We start from the raw sequence: 12,500 nt of genomic DNA on the forward strand, positions 1-12,500 counted from the left end.
AAATTCCGGTGATATAATCAATCGGCCGCATTTTAAACATTATCGCTCAAGGCCGAAGCTGTTCTCGCTCTTCTCTTCTGTCTTGACCTCCTGACCCCTCGCATCTGTAATCGGCTTCCTCTCATAGCACCGCGGAGGGAGGAGAAGAAGAAGAAAAAACAAAGTCATGGAGCCGCCGGTCGCTGCCAGAACATAATTATTAAAGAGCAATCGAATCACTCACGGTCATGCGAGTGCCCTTTGAACCAATCATTTGTTCTGTGAGAGTCTCTAAACTGGAACGGCGTGATGGAGGCGACCTCTGTGACCCTGGGAAACATTGGAGCCACCGGCTCGGGGTCAGCCAGCCTGCTTGTGTCGCGTCGGCACTTTAAAGGATCGCTATCCACGGTGCCGCAAGTGCACATTCATCCTGACACGTCTGTGAACAATGGAGTTTTTTTTAGCGGCCTTCCTGTTGTTGCCTGATAGCAAAGAGACGCAAATTGTGACATTAGCGAGTCTGATGTATGTCCTCGGCGTGCACAAAACAGCTGAAAAACCACTAAATCTATGGAAATTAAAAAAGCGCCGGCCAAGTAAAACAAACATAGGAGTCTGAATATTCAGCACAGTCGCCAGTTTCTTCAAACCACTGATAAGTTGCATTATTGTGTTTCTTCATATGGTCATTTCTGCACAAAAACCTGCAGCATTTTAGGTAAAAATAGTTAGAAAAATGCTTTTAAGGACATGAAAATGAAAGCACCTCCGTGTCTTCAATAAAACTTGCGCTTGTGTAGAGTCCACCACTTTTGATTATATGCTATTCTGGGAATATTGAGTTGAAGGAGCAATTTTCTAGACAAAAACAACCTCATCTTGAGATGATTCGATATTCTGTTCTCCTCTTTACTCGGCCCATAACGACCCTGTTGAAAAGCCATTGACTGTACTGTATTCGCAGACGTAAGCAGAGGAATGCATTGGTGCAAGCTGGAACAGACACGATCCTCTTTTATCTTGGAAATTCAACTGAATTCAAAAGAACAACTGAACAGGATTTGCGGTGTTCAAACAGAAGGCTTACTTCCATGAAATCCATAGGTTCATGTTGTGTGCCTTGTGGTACACCACTTTATCAACAATGTAGAAGAGAAACAGACACGTTTCATTGACATAGCAACCCATTGAAAAGTTCCCACAACGCTGCACTGAAGGAAACAAGCACTTATGAGCATTAACATTCTTTAAGTTCACCAACTCTTAATGGGCTTCAGGGTTATGTATCATACCAACACTACAAAGGGGCTTTCTTGGTCCATCAACACGCCTATTAGCTCTTTATGGATTGGTACAAAAACTTGCATTTATAAAGTGCCTCTTTAGTTTTTTCCAACAGCTCAAAACGCTTTACACTGCATGTCAACATGTACCCAGTTCACACACACATTCATACACTGATGGGCAGAGGTCGCCATGCAAGGTGCCGGCCCGCTGGTCAGGGTCTAATCGAGTCATTCACACACTCATGCACTGTTTTCGGCGAAGGACACTTCAAGATGAGGACGCCGTTAACCAGCAGAGTAGTGTCCCAAACCCAGACGACAACTACGGAGCTCAGGCACAGCTTCACTGGCTCCCTGTACAACACCGCATCGACTACAAAAACCTCTCCTCACCTATAAAGCTCTCCACAGTCTAGCCCCCACGTACCTCTACGACCTCCTTCAGGAATGCACGCCTCAGTACCATGGGTCTCAGCACCCAGGCTCTGGAACTCCCTCCCCCCACACAGAAGACAATCAGACTCCATCACATTATTCAAATCTCAACTCAAAACTCACCTGTTCAAACTGGCATACACACTGTAACTGGTCCCTGTGCACCTCACCTGTTTTCATGTTGATGCTCTGTTTTACTGTTGTTTATATCTTTTATGCTTATCTTTTACCCTATATTATTTTATTGTAATTGTAAGGTGACCTTGGGTGCCTCGAAAGGCGCCTCCAAATTTAATGTATTATTATTATTAATTTACTCAGAAACAGATGGAGAGTTCAGATCAGCATAAGCTATCTTCCTCAACTGATTGGCGGTACTTTTGGCTACATTGCTGTCTTTATTTCAGGTTTATTTCCAATGGCATGTGACAGAATACATTCATTAACATCGGAAAAGCAAGAGTTGTTAAGAATCAGGAACCACCAAAAAACCCTGCCAAACCACCAGGCCACCTGTTAAAGGTTAAAGGTTAAACTGGGGTTGCCTTTCAAATTGCTACAAGCATGCATTTTGAAACTTGGGAATTTTTACGGTCACCTGTCACAGGTAATTGCACAGCAATTACTATCCTGTCAGCAGATGAGCTATTTAGCCCAAAGCAAATGTCTGAAGGTATAGTGCCCGCCCCCACCACAAAAAAAACAACCAATAAATAACAGTTGAATACGTGTACTTTATTCATATCTCATATATGTTTCTTTACATTTATACAAAAATACAGAAAACAGTAGAGTTTTCACCCAGAATACCAACCGGGCAATAATTACATTTGCTTTTTTGGCACCCAGACTTATTTCCTGCCTAGAGCCATTTGATTCACCCACTGAAGTGGGATGGATTGGATCACTCGGGCCCGAAAGCACTGTTCAGGATGCAGCTCTGCTGTCCCTCAGACCACACAACAACCCACATAGGAACAGTATTTAAGGGCAGTCGTTCTCTCGACTAATGCATGAAATTGCTTGGATTCTGTCTTCCATGTATCAGACATACAAACTGTTTGTGGCTCTCGCATACAGACAGGAAAATGGGAGACCATGTCGTTTTTCTCTTTCTTTGTTCACAGCTTAGACCTGTTGCAGCTCATGATATTCATAGACTATGTATAAAAAAAAGCAACTTTTGACAGAGTATACCTTTGTTTATTAGTTTGGTCGTGGCTTGACGAGCCTGTGTCTCTGTCAGAATACTGGCGACTACGCGTAATAGTCTTCATGTAGAGAAGCGAAAACCTAAAGCTGAACAAAGTGAAAGTCTCAGGTCTAGACTGCCACAGATAATATGCTCCAATATTGTTCAAAAATGCATTTTCGAATGGAAACAATTGGCTAAAAACATTTAAATTAAAGTACGTTACCACACCACTAATTTCAGAGATTCCTGCTAAAAGTCTCGTTGTTGTGGACTATATGAACACCAATGTGGTATACTTCTTACTAACACAGACTCTAAACCGACAGAGAATATGGCTCGGTTAATAATGTCGCCAATAGGGTGTTCCTCAAAAATGCATTTTTGAATGAAATAAAATTATCTTGCAGTTCAACACAACAAACAATACTTTACCACACCAAAGAATCCCAGCTATTGATGCTGAAAGATACTGTTGCTCTGAACTATATGAACACCAATGTGGTATACGTTTTTCTTTTTCTTTTCAAACACAGATTCAATTTTTTGCACAAAATACTCTTCCTAAATCCCAAATACACATGAAAACAAGCAGTCGAACTGTTTCCTAAAGGTTACAAAGGATTATATGGACAATTGTGTGGAAAGAAATGTCACAACCAATGCAGTTTATTCTGCCGAAAAGAGTTCTCACAGACCGAAGCGATGCTTTTTCATAAAACCGTCTTCCGAAACATAACTGGGCACAGGTCAAGCCAACTAAACTGTTATGAGTTAAAAGAAAAAGGGATTGGGGAACATATCTGTTGGGATAATTTAGTGATATTATTCTAATCTGCCCTGTAATGACCTCACCACTTTCTGCTACCACACAGAAACATAGAGGCTTTTTTTCTTTTCTTCTTTTTTTACATCAACACAAGGCACAAAACCAAGAATGGACATGGTACAACGTAAGACCACAAAGATGATAGAAATACTCAAACTAGATCTAGAAACAGATGTTTGTGTCCTGCCACTTTGTCACCGTCAGGGCGGCCTGATGGGAACGGTCACAGCCAGCGTGCCCTGTTCTCACGCCTACCTCTTTACTGATCGCCATCTTAATACCTGGAATCCATTGTTGACCTGCTCTGCTTTGGGCAAGGCTTCGTGGGTGTCAACCCGTTCGGTATGGCAAGCCGTTTTCTTATTTCTTTGCTCGACTGGATGTTCATTTGTGATATCAGGAACGCCCATTTTGCCTGGTCATGATATCAGGAACGCCATTTTGCCTGGTCGTGATATCTGCAACGGCCATTTTGCCTGGTCATGATATCAAGAACGCCATTTTGCCTGGTCGTGATATCTGCAACTTTGCTGTGTCAAAGCTCTAATTCCAACACATCCTCCAATGCGTCAATTACCGCAGTTTGGTCAGTGTCTTCAAACTATGGCGCTCTACGTTTCCCCTCCTGGCGTTTCAGTTTTAGCGTACGCTCGGTCTTTTCAAAATGAACTTCCGTCTTCACAGGAAGTTTAGACTCAGGCAATAAGACCGCTTGGGGAGAGAAAACGAGCCGGGTGGACGACGACTTGACTGACCAACAACTGCATGACGGACGACGCACGCAACAAAATGTTCCCTTTGATTTGAGTTTTGCGCGGGATGCTAACAGTGTTCAGTCTCCTGAATGATAGTCATGTGTTGGTTGCAGACCTGCAACTGAATTATGGGAATATGTGCTTTAAAAAAAATCTTTTTACTTGATTTAAACTTTTACTAGTTTACTTTAAACCTTTTAACTTATTTGGACTTGTAATACCATATAAAGTACATAGAATAGCCTTGATGTATGAAATGTGTATGAACGTGAGCTGAGCAGGAAGCCTTGAGGACGAGAAAACGTGACAGAGAAAAAAAAAGATATTCCGCCCGTTTTGTGATTTTTCATGTACTAACACGTGGTCTGTAAAGCTTATATTTTATACTTAGACTCCCACAAGCCTGTAGGGTTACAGAGATGTGTTTGTTAGTGAAACCCGACTTTGTAAGGCTCCTTATTAAGGATTTAGTAAAACCTTAGAAAGTTGACGGAGCTGACGAAGTTTACGTAGAAATTTAAATGAAGTTAAACAACGATGTGGTTCTGGAGATAAGTAAGGAAACGTGAAAAAAAATCATAATTTGATTGTCTGATATAGGCGCAGGGTTTTTAAAGGGTTACACCTCTGTACGCAAGATGCAAAATGAGCCATTATGTAACTGTGACTAAAGTGAATCTACGACTCTGAAAGAAGTCATGTTGTGGAAGCAAAATAGCCCAAAAACCTCAAAATTAACCAGTGCATGAAAAACTATGCTTTTGCTTGTAACACTAATTCCAGATATTCCAAACTCGGCTAACAAGTTTAAACGGCTTGCCATAGCTCAAATGTCTTTGTACCCGTTGCCTTTCTCCTCACAGCTCTGATGAGATCCGTTGAGAGGAAGCAGCCTCAGCAGCGAACCCATCAGATCCGGGAATGCATAAAGGATCGGAGGCCCGGAGGGCCACGGGATTTAACACCGTCTTCACTTTCCTACCGCTAGATACTCGTGGGTACAACAGTTTGGATTTGACTACCAGTAAGTGGCTTCCTGCCCGTCCCGTGGATCTCTGCACGCCGGTGGGAAGCAGTGCACCTCCTTTGACGTGTTACGGCGCAACTTTAAGGCAAAAACATTTGATATTTCGATCTGCGCGGCATTCCCACGTTGGGCGAGCCCTGTTGGATTGCGAAAAACAACCAAGGTGCATGTCTGTAAAAATGTCACAAACAGTGGTATCGTCCTTCAGTAGCATTTGAATCTTGATGAATCCACTAACTAGCTTTGTCAGATTGTCTGTAATGGGTTTTATTATGCAAGCACAACACTGATACTGGACAAAGGCAGAATTAGTAAGAACAGATCAAACCATACGAGTGAACAGTCCGAGCTAATGGGTTTGGATTTGTGAGTATATTTGGTCATGGAGAGAACAGTTAAGAGTCGATAGGTTATTAAAATGTTATATTATATAGCATCTGTATAATCAGTCTTATTAATTCACTCTGTTTATACAAATTTTTCGATTTAGTTTCCTTTCCTTTCCCCGAGGAATGGCCATCAAAAACCTCCGTAAAAGTTTTTGCTTTGCAAGCATAAAAAAAAGGTGAGATAATTCAAAGAACTATAATAATAATAAAGGCATTATAGAGCTATCATTAACTATGGGGAGGCCCGTCGTTGTCTTACGTGCGTCTAACACCTACGTTCTGAATTCACCTTTTTTCTTTTCTCCCGAATAAAATAAAAATAAAAAAAATCCCGGATCCACAGACGTCATCCCTGATACTCGTTAGCAGAATGTCATTGCAGATTTCAATGGTCGACATGTGAGTTAGTCAAAGCAGCATATTTTCAGTATATATGTGTTTTGTTCTACATGTCATCCATTCACACCCGAGTCATATATACCGACAACAGCAACAACATCATATGAGGAAATGTAACTTGTTGAGGAATGTGGGGTTTCGGGAGGGTTTACGATGTGTTCGTATATATATATATATATATATATATATATATATATATATATAGAGAGAGAGAGAGAGAGAGAGAGAGATTGTTCTTTAAATGTGACCCATTAGTAGAGGTGCTCTTAAAATGATCGCTTGAAACATCTCAGTTGTATCAACAGACGCAGTTCAGTGCTGCCACCAATAAATAAATACATGCCTCTACCTGGACAACGGGACAACAGGGTGGGACTACAATGGTGAACATTATATTCTGGAGGGAAACCAACGGAGGCTGCAGAGGGAAAACGTTGAGCTGTTGTTGAAGATGATGGTTTAACGTGAGGGTCACCGGAGGTAGTACATCACGCCTCAGTTCATGCAGGAGACAACCAGTGTCAGTCACTCTCTGCACCGCTTGCTTGAAGATGAACTGGTGGGTCCAAAAAGAAGCACAGGCTGTCGCAACGTCCTGAAGGTTGGGGAGTCCTCCCCCGAAGAGTTCATGGAGCAGCAGGTTCTGGAGGACGCTTTGCGGGAGCCGGAGTGCGGTTGGAGGCGGGTGTGAGGGGGTTACGCTCTACTCAAATCGTAGTCTTTGTCAGAAGCACGGGGTTAATGCAGTCTTACAAGAAAGGCAAGCTGATCCGTGCGGTAGCGGGCGTGGTTCGTCCAGACGGATGTCTCGGGTCACGGCAAACTGCGACCGGCGAATCCGGAGAGCGGTCACAAACGAGCCGCTTTACCTTTTTTTTTTTTTGTTTTGCGAGTTCAGCTTCGTGTTTTTTGTTGTTTTTTGTCGTTGTTTTTTTTCTTTCCATCGCCTCTGGACACCAACAGGAGGGGGAAACGAGTGGAGCCCTGAGAGAGAGAGAGAGAGAGAGAGAGAGAGAGTTCAGAGCTCAGCTGGATTCAAGCTGGATTTGCTTTACATTTTAATAAAACAACTCTGCGTGAAATCTCACCAATTACGCCGAAGGACATGGAAGGGTAGAAGCGTCGTTACACTATTTCAATGACGTTCAACATGTTCCTGCAATTGGACAGAAACAATACATGTCAGCAGTGGACTTCACTTCCCACAAGCCTCTTTAGATCCTCAGGTGCTCCACCGTTCCGCTTGTGAAATACAAGTTTATCAAATCAAAGCAATGAAGAGCTCAGTTCCCTTCCAGCCGCTATCAAGACATCTACAAAAACAGGTGTGTGATCATGATTTGAACCGCCAGAGCCAGAGTGACATGTGATCAGGTGAAGCCTGTTTTCTATATTCTCAGCACATCCAGCGCCAGACGAACCTGCTGGGAACCCCATGTGATGCGAGCCCGCATTAGAGGGGGGCAACTGGGATCTAGCATTGCTCAAAACAGACTGAATAAGAACAAGGAGGGTCAAAAGTGAAGAAATGTCCTCGGTTCTGTCCTCTAGTATGGGTCGAGTTACCCGCAAAGAAAATGCTGGATATATCAATTCCCATAATGCAACTGAGTAGCATGTTTATTTAGGCTCCCTCTTGTCTGCTGAACGGCCAATTTCCGAATATTTTGCGTAACAAATTTAACCGAGTTAAAATATTTATGAAGCCTCAAGCTCAAACACCCTGATGACATCATCGGGGTTATTCGGTGTCCGCTGTTTGAAGAGTGTCACTATTGAAATGAACCTCCGAACAAGTACTTTGTTGGCTTTATTTTTCTTGTATATTATGATACATTCATCTAGACGTTTCTCTACAGGGAACAATGAATCAAATGTCAAAGATGGGCTCACTTTTCTGATATTTCGGCGTCTAGTGGAGGCGCGGTCACGTCTGTTCCTGTGAAGAGTCCACCTTCTCCGGGGTTCTGTTGGAGATCCTCCTCGTTCCTACATGATCGGACCTGTTTTAGGAAATAATTCTTAACGCCAACAATTCCAAGTCTCGGGAAACAAAAAAATCAACAAAACTCAGATGTGCAAAGTCTGCACATCCTCTGCAGGAAGTTGAGGACGCCGGTCCGTCGTAAAGTGCACGGAACAAAGCATAGCCGACTGACAAACACGTCACATCGCAGTAACAAGGGGTCAAAGGTCAGCTCACCTTCCACACGAGCAGGAATACGAGAGCTAGGAGGGGGATGAACAGTAAGGAGAGAAGGCTTCGCTCCACCACCTCAGTCAGGGCGCGCGTTTCAGAATCTGGAAGAAAAAAAGAGGACATCAAAACTAAACATCCCTTCCTTTCCTCTGACTCTTTAAATTGTCAGAAACAAATCATAATGCAAGAGACTTTGAAATGGTTATATAGAATAGAATAGACCCAGACATGTGGTTTTGGGGTTCTACCCTCCTTCTAGTGTCGCTTTCATTGTTGCCTATATTTGCACAATTAGTGTGAAGTCATAACCCTCCCGTTGTCTTGGGGTCAAATTGACCCATCAACACACTCGTACACGGGTCATTTTGACCCCAAGACAACGGCAGGGTTCAGCTGACGTGGACATTAATAACCCCCCCCCAAAAAAAACACAATTTCAACATCAAACTGGTATAAATCTCATCTAAAAAAATCGTCCAGATGTCACAAAACACGCGTTGCGCTCAGATTTGAGTCGAGCGCCGAAAAGAAACCTGCAGCACATCAACGTGAAAACCGCCGTTTTAGTGTCAAACAACGGAAAAAGAAAGGGCATACCATCATTCAAACATCTGAGGGGAAGAATTTCAAGCACAACACATGTTTGAGGGGAACTTTGAAGCCGTGTCAAATGACCGGCGTCAAAGAAGACGCGACGTCAGACGGCCACAAAAACGAAAACACTGAAAAAACGAAGCTATTTTGCGTCAGTAATTTTCCATTTAACGATGCTGCTGCTGTTATTCTAACCGCCTCAGAGGATTCTGGTATTCCACTGAACGCAGTATTTCTGTGCGAGAATATTTCACATTCTTTCAAAGAAACATTTTTGCAGAGGGAAAGCACACAAGATAAGACACAGGACTCATCGCAAAAGAATTCCTCATCTCAAGATGCGATTCGCCCCGCAGAGCGCCATTACTCAAGTGACAGCCGCTCCGTGGGAAACGGGCCTGACTTTGATGTAGAATGTGGGAAAATACTGTCGCCGGCAAAAGCTGCCGCGTTGACACACCAGCTGGGCCAGTTTCTTACCACCAGAACACAGACCTGACACTTCTTTGACTTTATGTGAAACGCGGAGAGAAATTACGCAAACTTACGGGGTTTGCAGCCCGTTGCACACCTGGTGTCTTTACTGCTGGACGGTGGTGATACTGGGAGGAGGGTGAAAAGAAAGAGAGATGAGTTAGTGAGTGCCGTACGGTGAACACGTTTCATTGTCAGGTGCTAAAAAGCCGACTCAACGCTGCCTTTTTCACCCCCCACACACACAAAAAAAGATCTAATCCGACCACTCGGTCCAAGCTCTTGGGAAGATTGGAAGATTGCTCTGTAATCAACACGTACACAATCGGGTTTCGGGCCCTTTTCTTCCCTCTTCACATGCGCTACCTCAGGGAAAAGCTTCCCCCCTCGGCCCTGTGACTCAGCCGTGTCTCGACGGGCAGTTTTTATCTGGCAAAGTTCTTGTGAAGAAATAATAGGTTCCTGGACTGAAAGCTTCTGGAAGAGGCCACCAGAGATCTGTCCTAAATGGACAGCTCACAATACACCAAAGGCGGCGGCGGCGGCAATGGCGGGAGGGTCAACTGGAATGTTGCTCGTTTGAGTTCATAAACCGGCTCATAAATAATGAGGGAAGTGTGACCTAAATTGTCAACTCAGACAATAAAAACCCTTGAGAGGTCCGGTTAAATACCCATCCGCCTACTTGAGATGGAGTGAATTTCGGGTGTTGCTCTCAGCAAACTCTGCGGTTTCACGACCGCACCGAAGAACTGTTGTGGCCTTCAGGCAATAACAGAAAAAAGGCTCTTTCTGTAGAAACATGGCGGTGCAACCAATGTCATTATAAACGGCTCGTAACTAGCGCCAACGCAACGCAATGATTCTCAGATTCAGGAGATTATACACTAATGAAAACATGTAACTTAAAATCCTAAGCATTAGCATTTCCTCATGAGCAGCAGATTCCTGAGGTTTTGCGATATCCACATCTGTCAAGTGTCTCACCAGAAATAGTACGCAGCATAGCTTGGTGTGTCAGCATAGCTTGACTAAATGATGAACTTCTGCAATGATTATGGTGACATATTGCACAAATATTCCCTTTTAAACCTCGTAAATCACATGGAGAATGTCTTGTTGGCAGCCAGTCCAACTGTCTCGTCTTTCTCCTGCAACATTCCACCTGAACTGTAGCTGACCGTCTCACTGATTGGTGATGTTCTGAGCAGTGAGATCATCACTCACGTGAAAGGAAATACAACAAACGGGGCTCCGTCCCATCCCACATGTAGATGCAACTGTTGATGTTGAGTCTCCGCCCCTCCCCATTCCGCATGAGAGGAGAAATCCACACTCAAGAGCCTCTGCCAGAGAAAGCTTGTTAACTGTTATCTTCAACCTGCCTTGTTATTTTATTGTAGCGTCGCGCGGCTCTCACAGCTGTGTCTTATTTTTGTTTCAACCATAAGCTCGTCTCAGCCGACCTCAAGCTTCTCACCCCCCTCCCTGTTAAAATAAAAACAAAACATCTGCATAGTTTAGAGCCGATTTGATGAGAATCTTTAACCGAAGGCGATCAAACGCATGGGCGTCTATATATCACAACTGGTATGTTTTAAACATTAAAATATTTATAAGAGTGCTGCAGTGTGCACAGTAAAGCCGTGCAGTTGATTGTGGAAGAGGCCACGGGGTTAATAGTGGCGCCAGCAACCAGCCTGCTCTCCCCCGAGGCTGCAGCCACCAACAAGTCTGCACCTTAATCCATCCATCCTTAAGCAAAGCTGCAAGGCCACTCGCTCTGTCCAGCCAACAGCCCAAAGACTTTGAACATTGATTCACAACTGTTGGTTTTCAGTTTGTAACTGGAGGTAGTTACAACGCTGTCGCGACGAGTCGACAGATTTAGCACCTGAACTAGCTAACGTATAATCTCTACACCCGCCGTAATTCGGACGTCTCCCAAGGGCCCGTTCTCTCTCCAACACATTGCTGTAGCACCCATTCTCTTCAATGATTGATCAAATGATTGATCATCATCATTGTTGTCATAATGCAGACCCAGAGACACACACACACACACACACCTGCTGCACTTCATCGGTATCATACCTCCAATTAAAGGTACTTTTTCTGTGTCGCAGACATGCTAAAACTACAACATCTGTTCACAAGCGCAAAGAGCCGGCCAACACATAATAACCATTCACCATTTAAATAGTCTTCTGTTGTTGCTGTGTATGGGGTTGTGGGGCAGGGAGGAGGATCACAGTCGTCTGAATCTTCTTTATTCTGTGCAGCTATGAGGAAGTCTTTGACAAAGTCAAAGTAGCGCGCCGTCTGCCACCTCTCTTCCCTGTAGTGGCACTCGAAATCATACATGATCGGCTCCTGCGGAGACACGGGTACAAACAAAGAGACATCTCAACGTTAGTAACATCTTCTTATAGCAATGAATAATAACAGAAACTCACCAGCTGGTTATGAAACTCTAGGGTCGTCATTGTGCGTAAGAGCTAACGTTATAGCGTTGGAGGGTATGTAGGTTTACAGTATAACCAGCTATCAGCCAAAGAGCCATTGGTATATATCAGATAATATACTACTTGTAGTTGTACTAGTCCATGTGTCAGTCATGCTAGCTTCTCAGGCTTCATCCACATTACTACGGTTCCATTTTAAGGGGCGCATCTTTTGCTAGCGTCCTAGCGTCCACACTACTCCTGCATCTTAAAACCCCCCAAAAAACAGCGGCATTTAAAAAACGCTACCGACTCCGAGACGTAGACAAAACGTTCCTTTTCTTATCAGTGCTTTTTTTTGTTCTGCGCTGCTATTGTGACGTTCACAAAGAAACTATAAACAAACAAAAGCACAAATGCTCTCATGCCAGAGCTACGAGAATAGATAGATGGCAACAAAAGAAAAAGGTGTGTTCACCAAATGTATTGACTCG

The 12,500-nt window shown here is 43.7% G+C and overlaps 1 protein-coding gene across 1 annotated transcript in view; it reads right to left on the reverse strand.

Moving 5' to 3' along the window:
* Positions 1-7,126: 7,126 nt before the first annotated feature.
* Positions 7,127-12,500, reverse strand: part of kitlga (kit ligand a) — a 24,752-nt gene continuing 19,378 nt past the window's right edge. Inside the window, exons 5-10 of the mRNA XM_079223637.1 lie at positions 11,755-11,935; positions 9,637-9,690; positions 8,498-8,595; positions 8,188-8,297; positions 7,383-7,450; positions 7,127-7,278 (exon numbers count right to left, since the gene is read on the reverse strand). Of these exons, the coding sequence (XP_079079763.1) occupies positions 7,420-7,450; positions 8,188-8,297; positions 8,498-8,595; positions 9,637-9,690; positions 11,755-11,935 (474 nt within the window). The 3' untranslated portion in view covers positions 7,127-7,278; positions 7,383-7,419. The remainder of the gene's footprint in view (positions 7,279-7,382; positions 7,451-8,187; positions 8,298-8,497; positions 8,596-9,636; positions 9,691-11,754; positions 11,936-12,500) is intronic.

Source organism: Taurulus bubalis, assembly GCF_910589615.1.
Source record: "Taurulus bubalis genome assembly, chromosome: 9".
Classification (NCBI taxonomy): Eukaryota; Metazoa; Chordata; class Actinopteri; order Perciformes; family Cottidae; genus Taurulus; species Taurulus bubalis.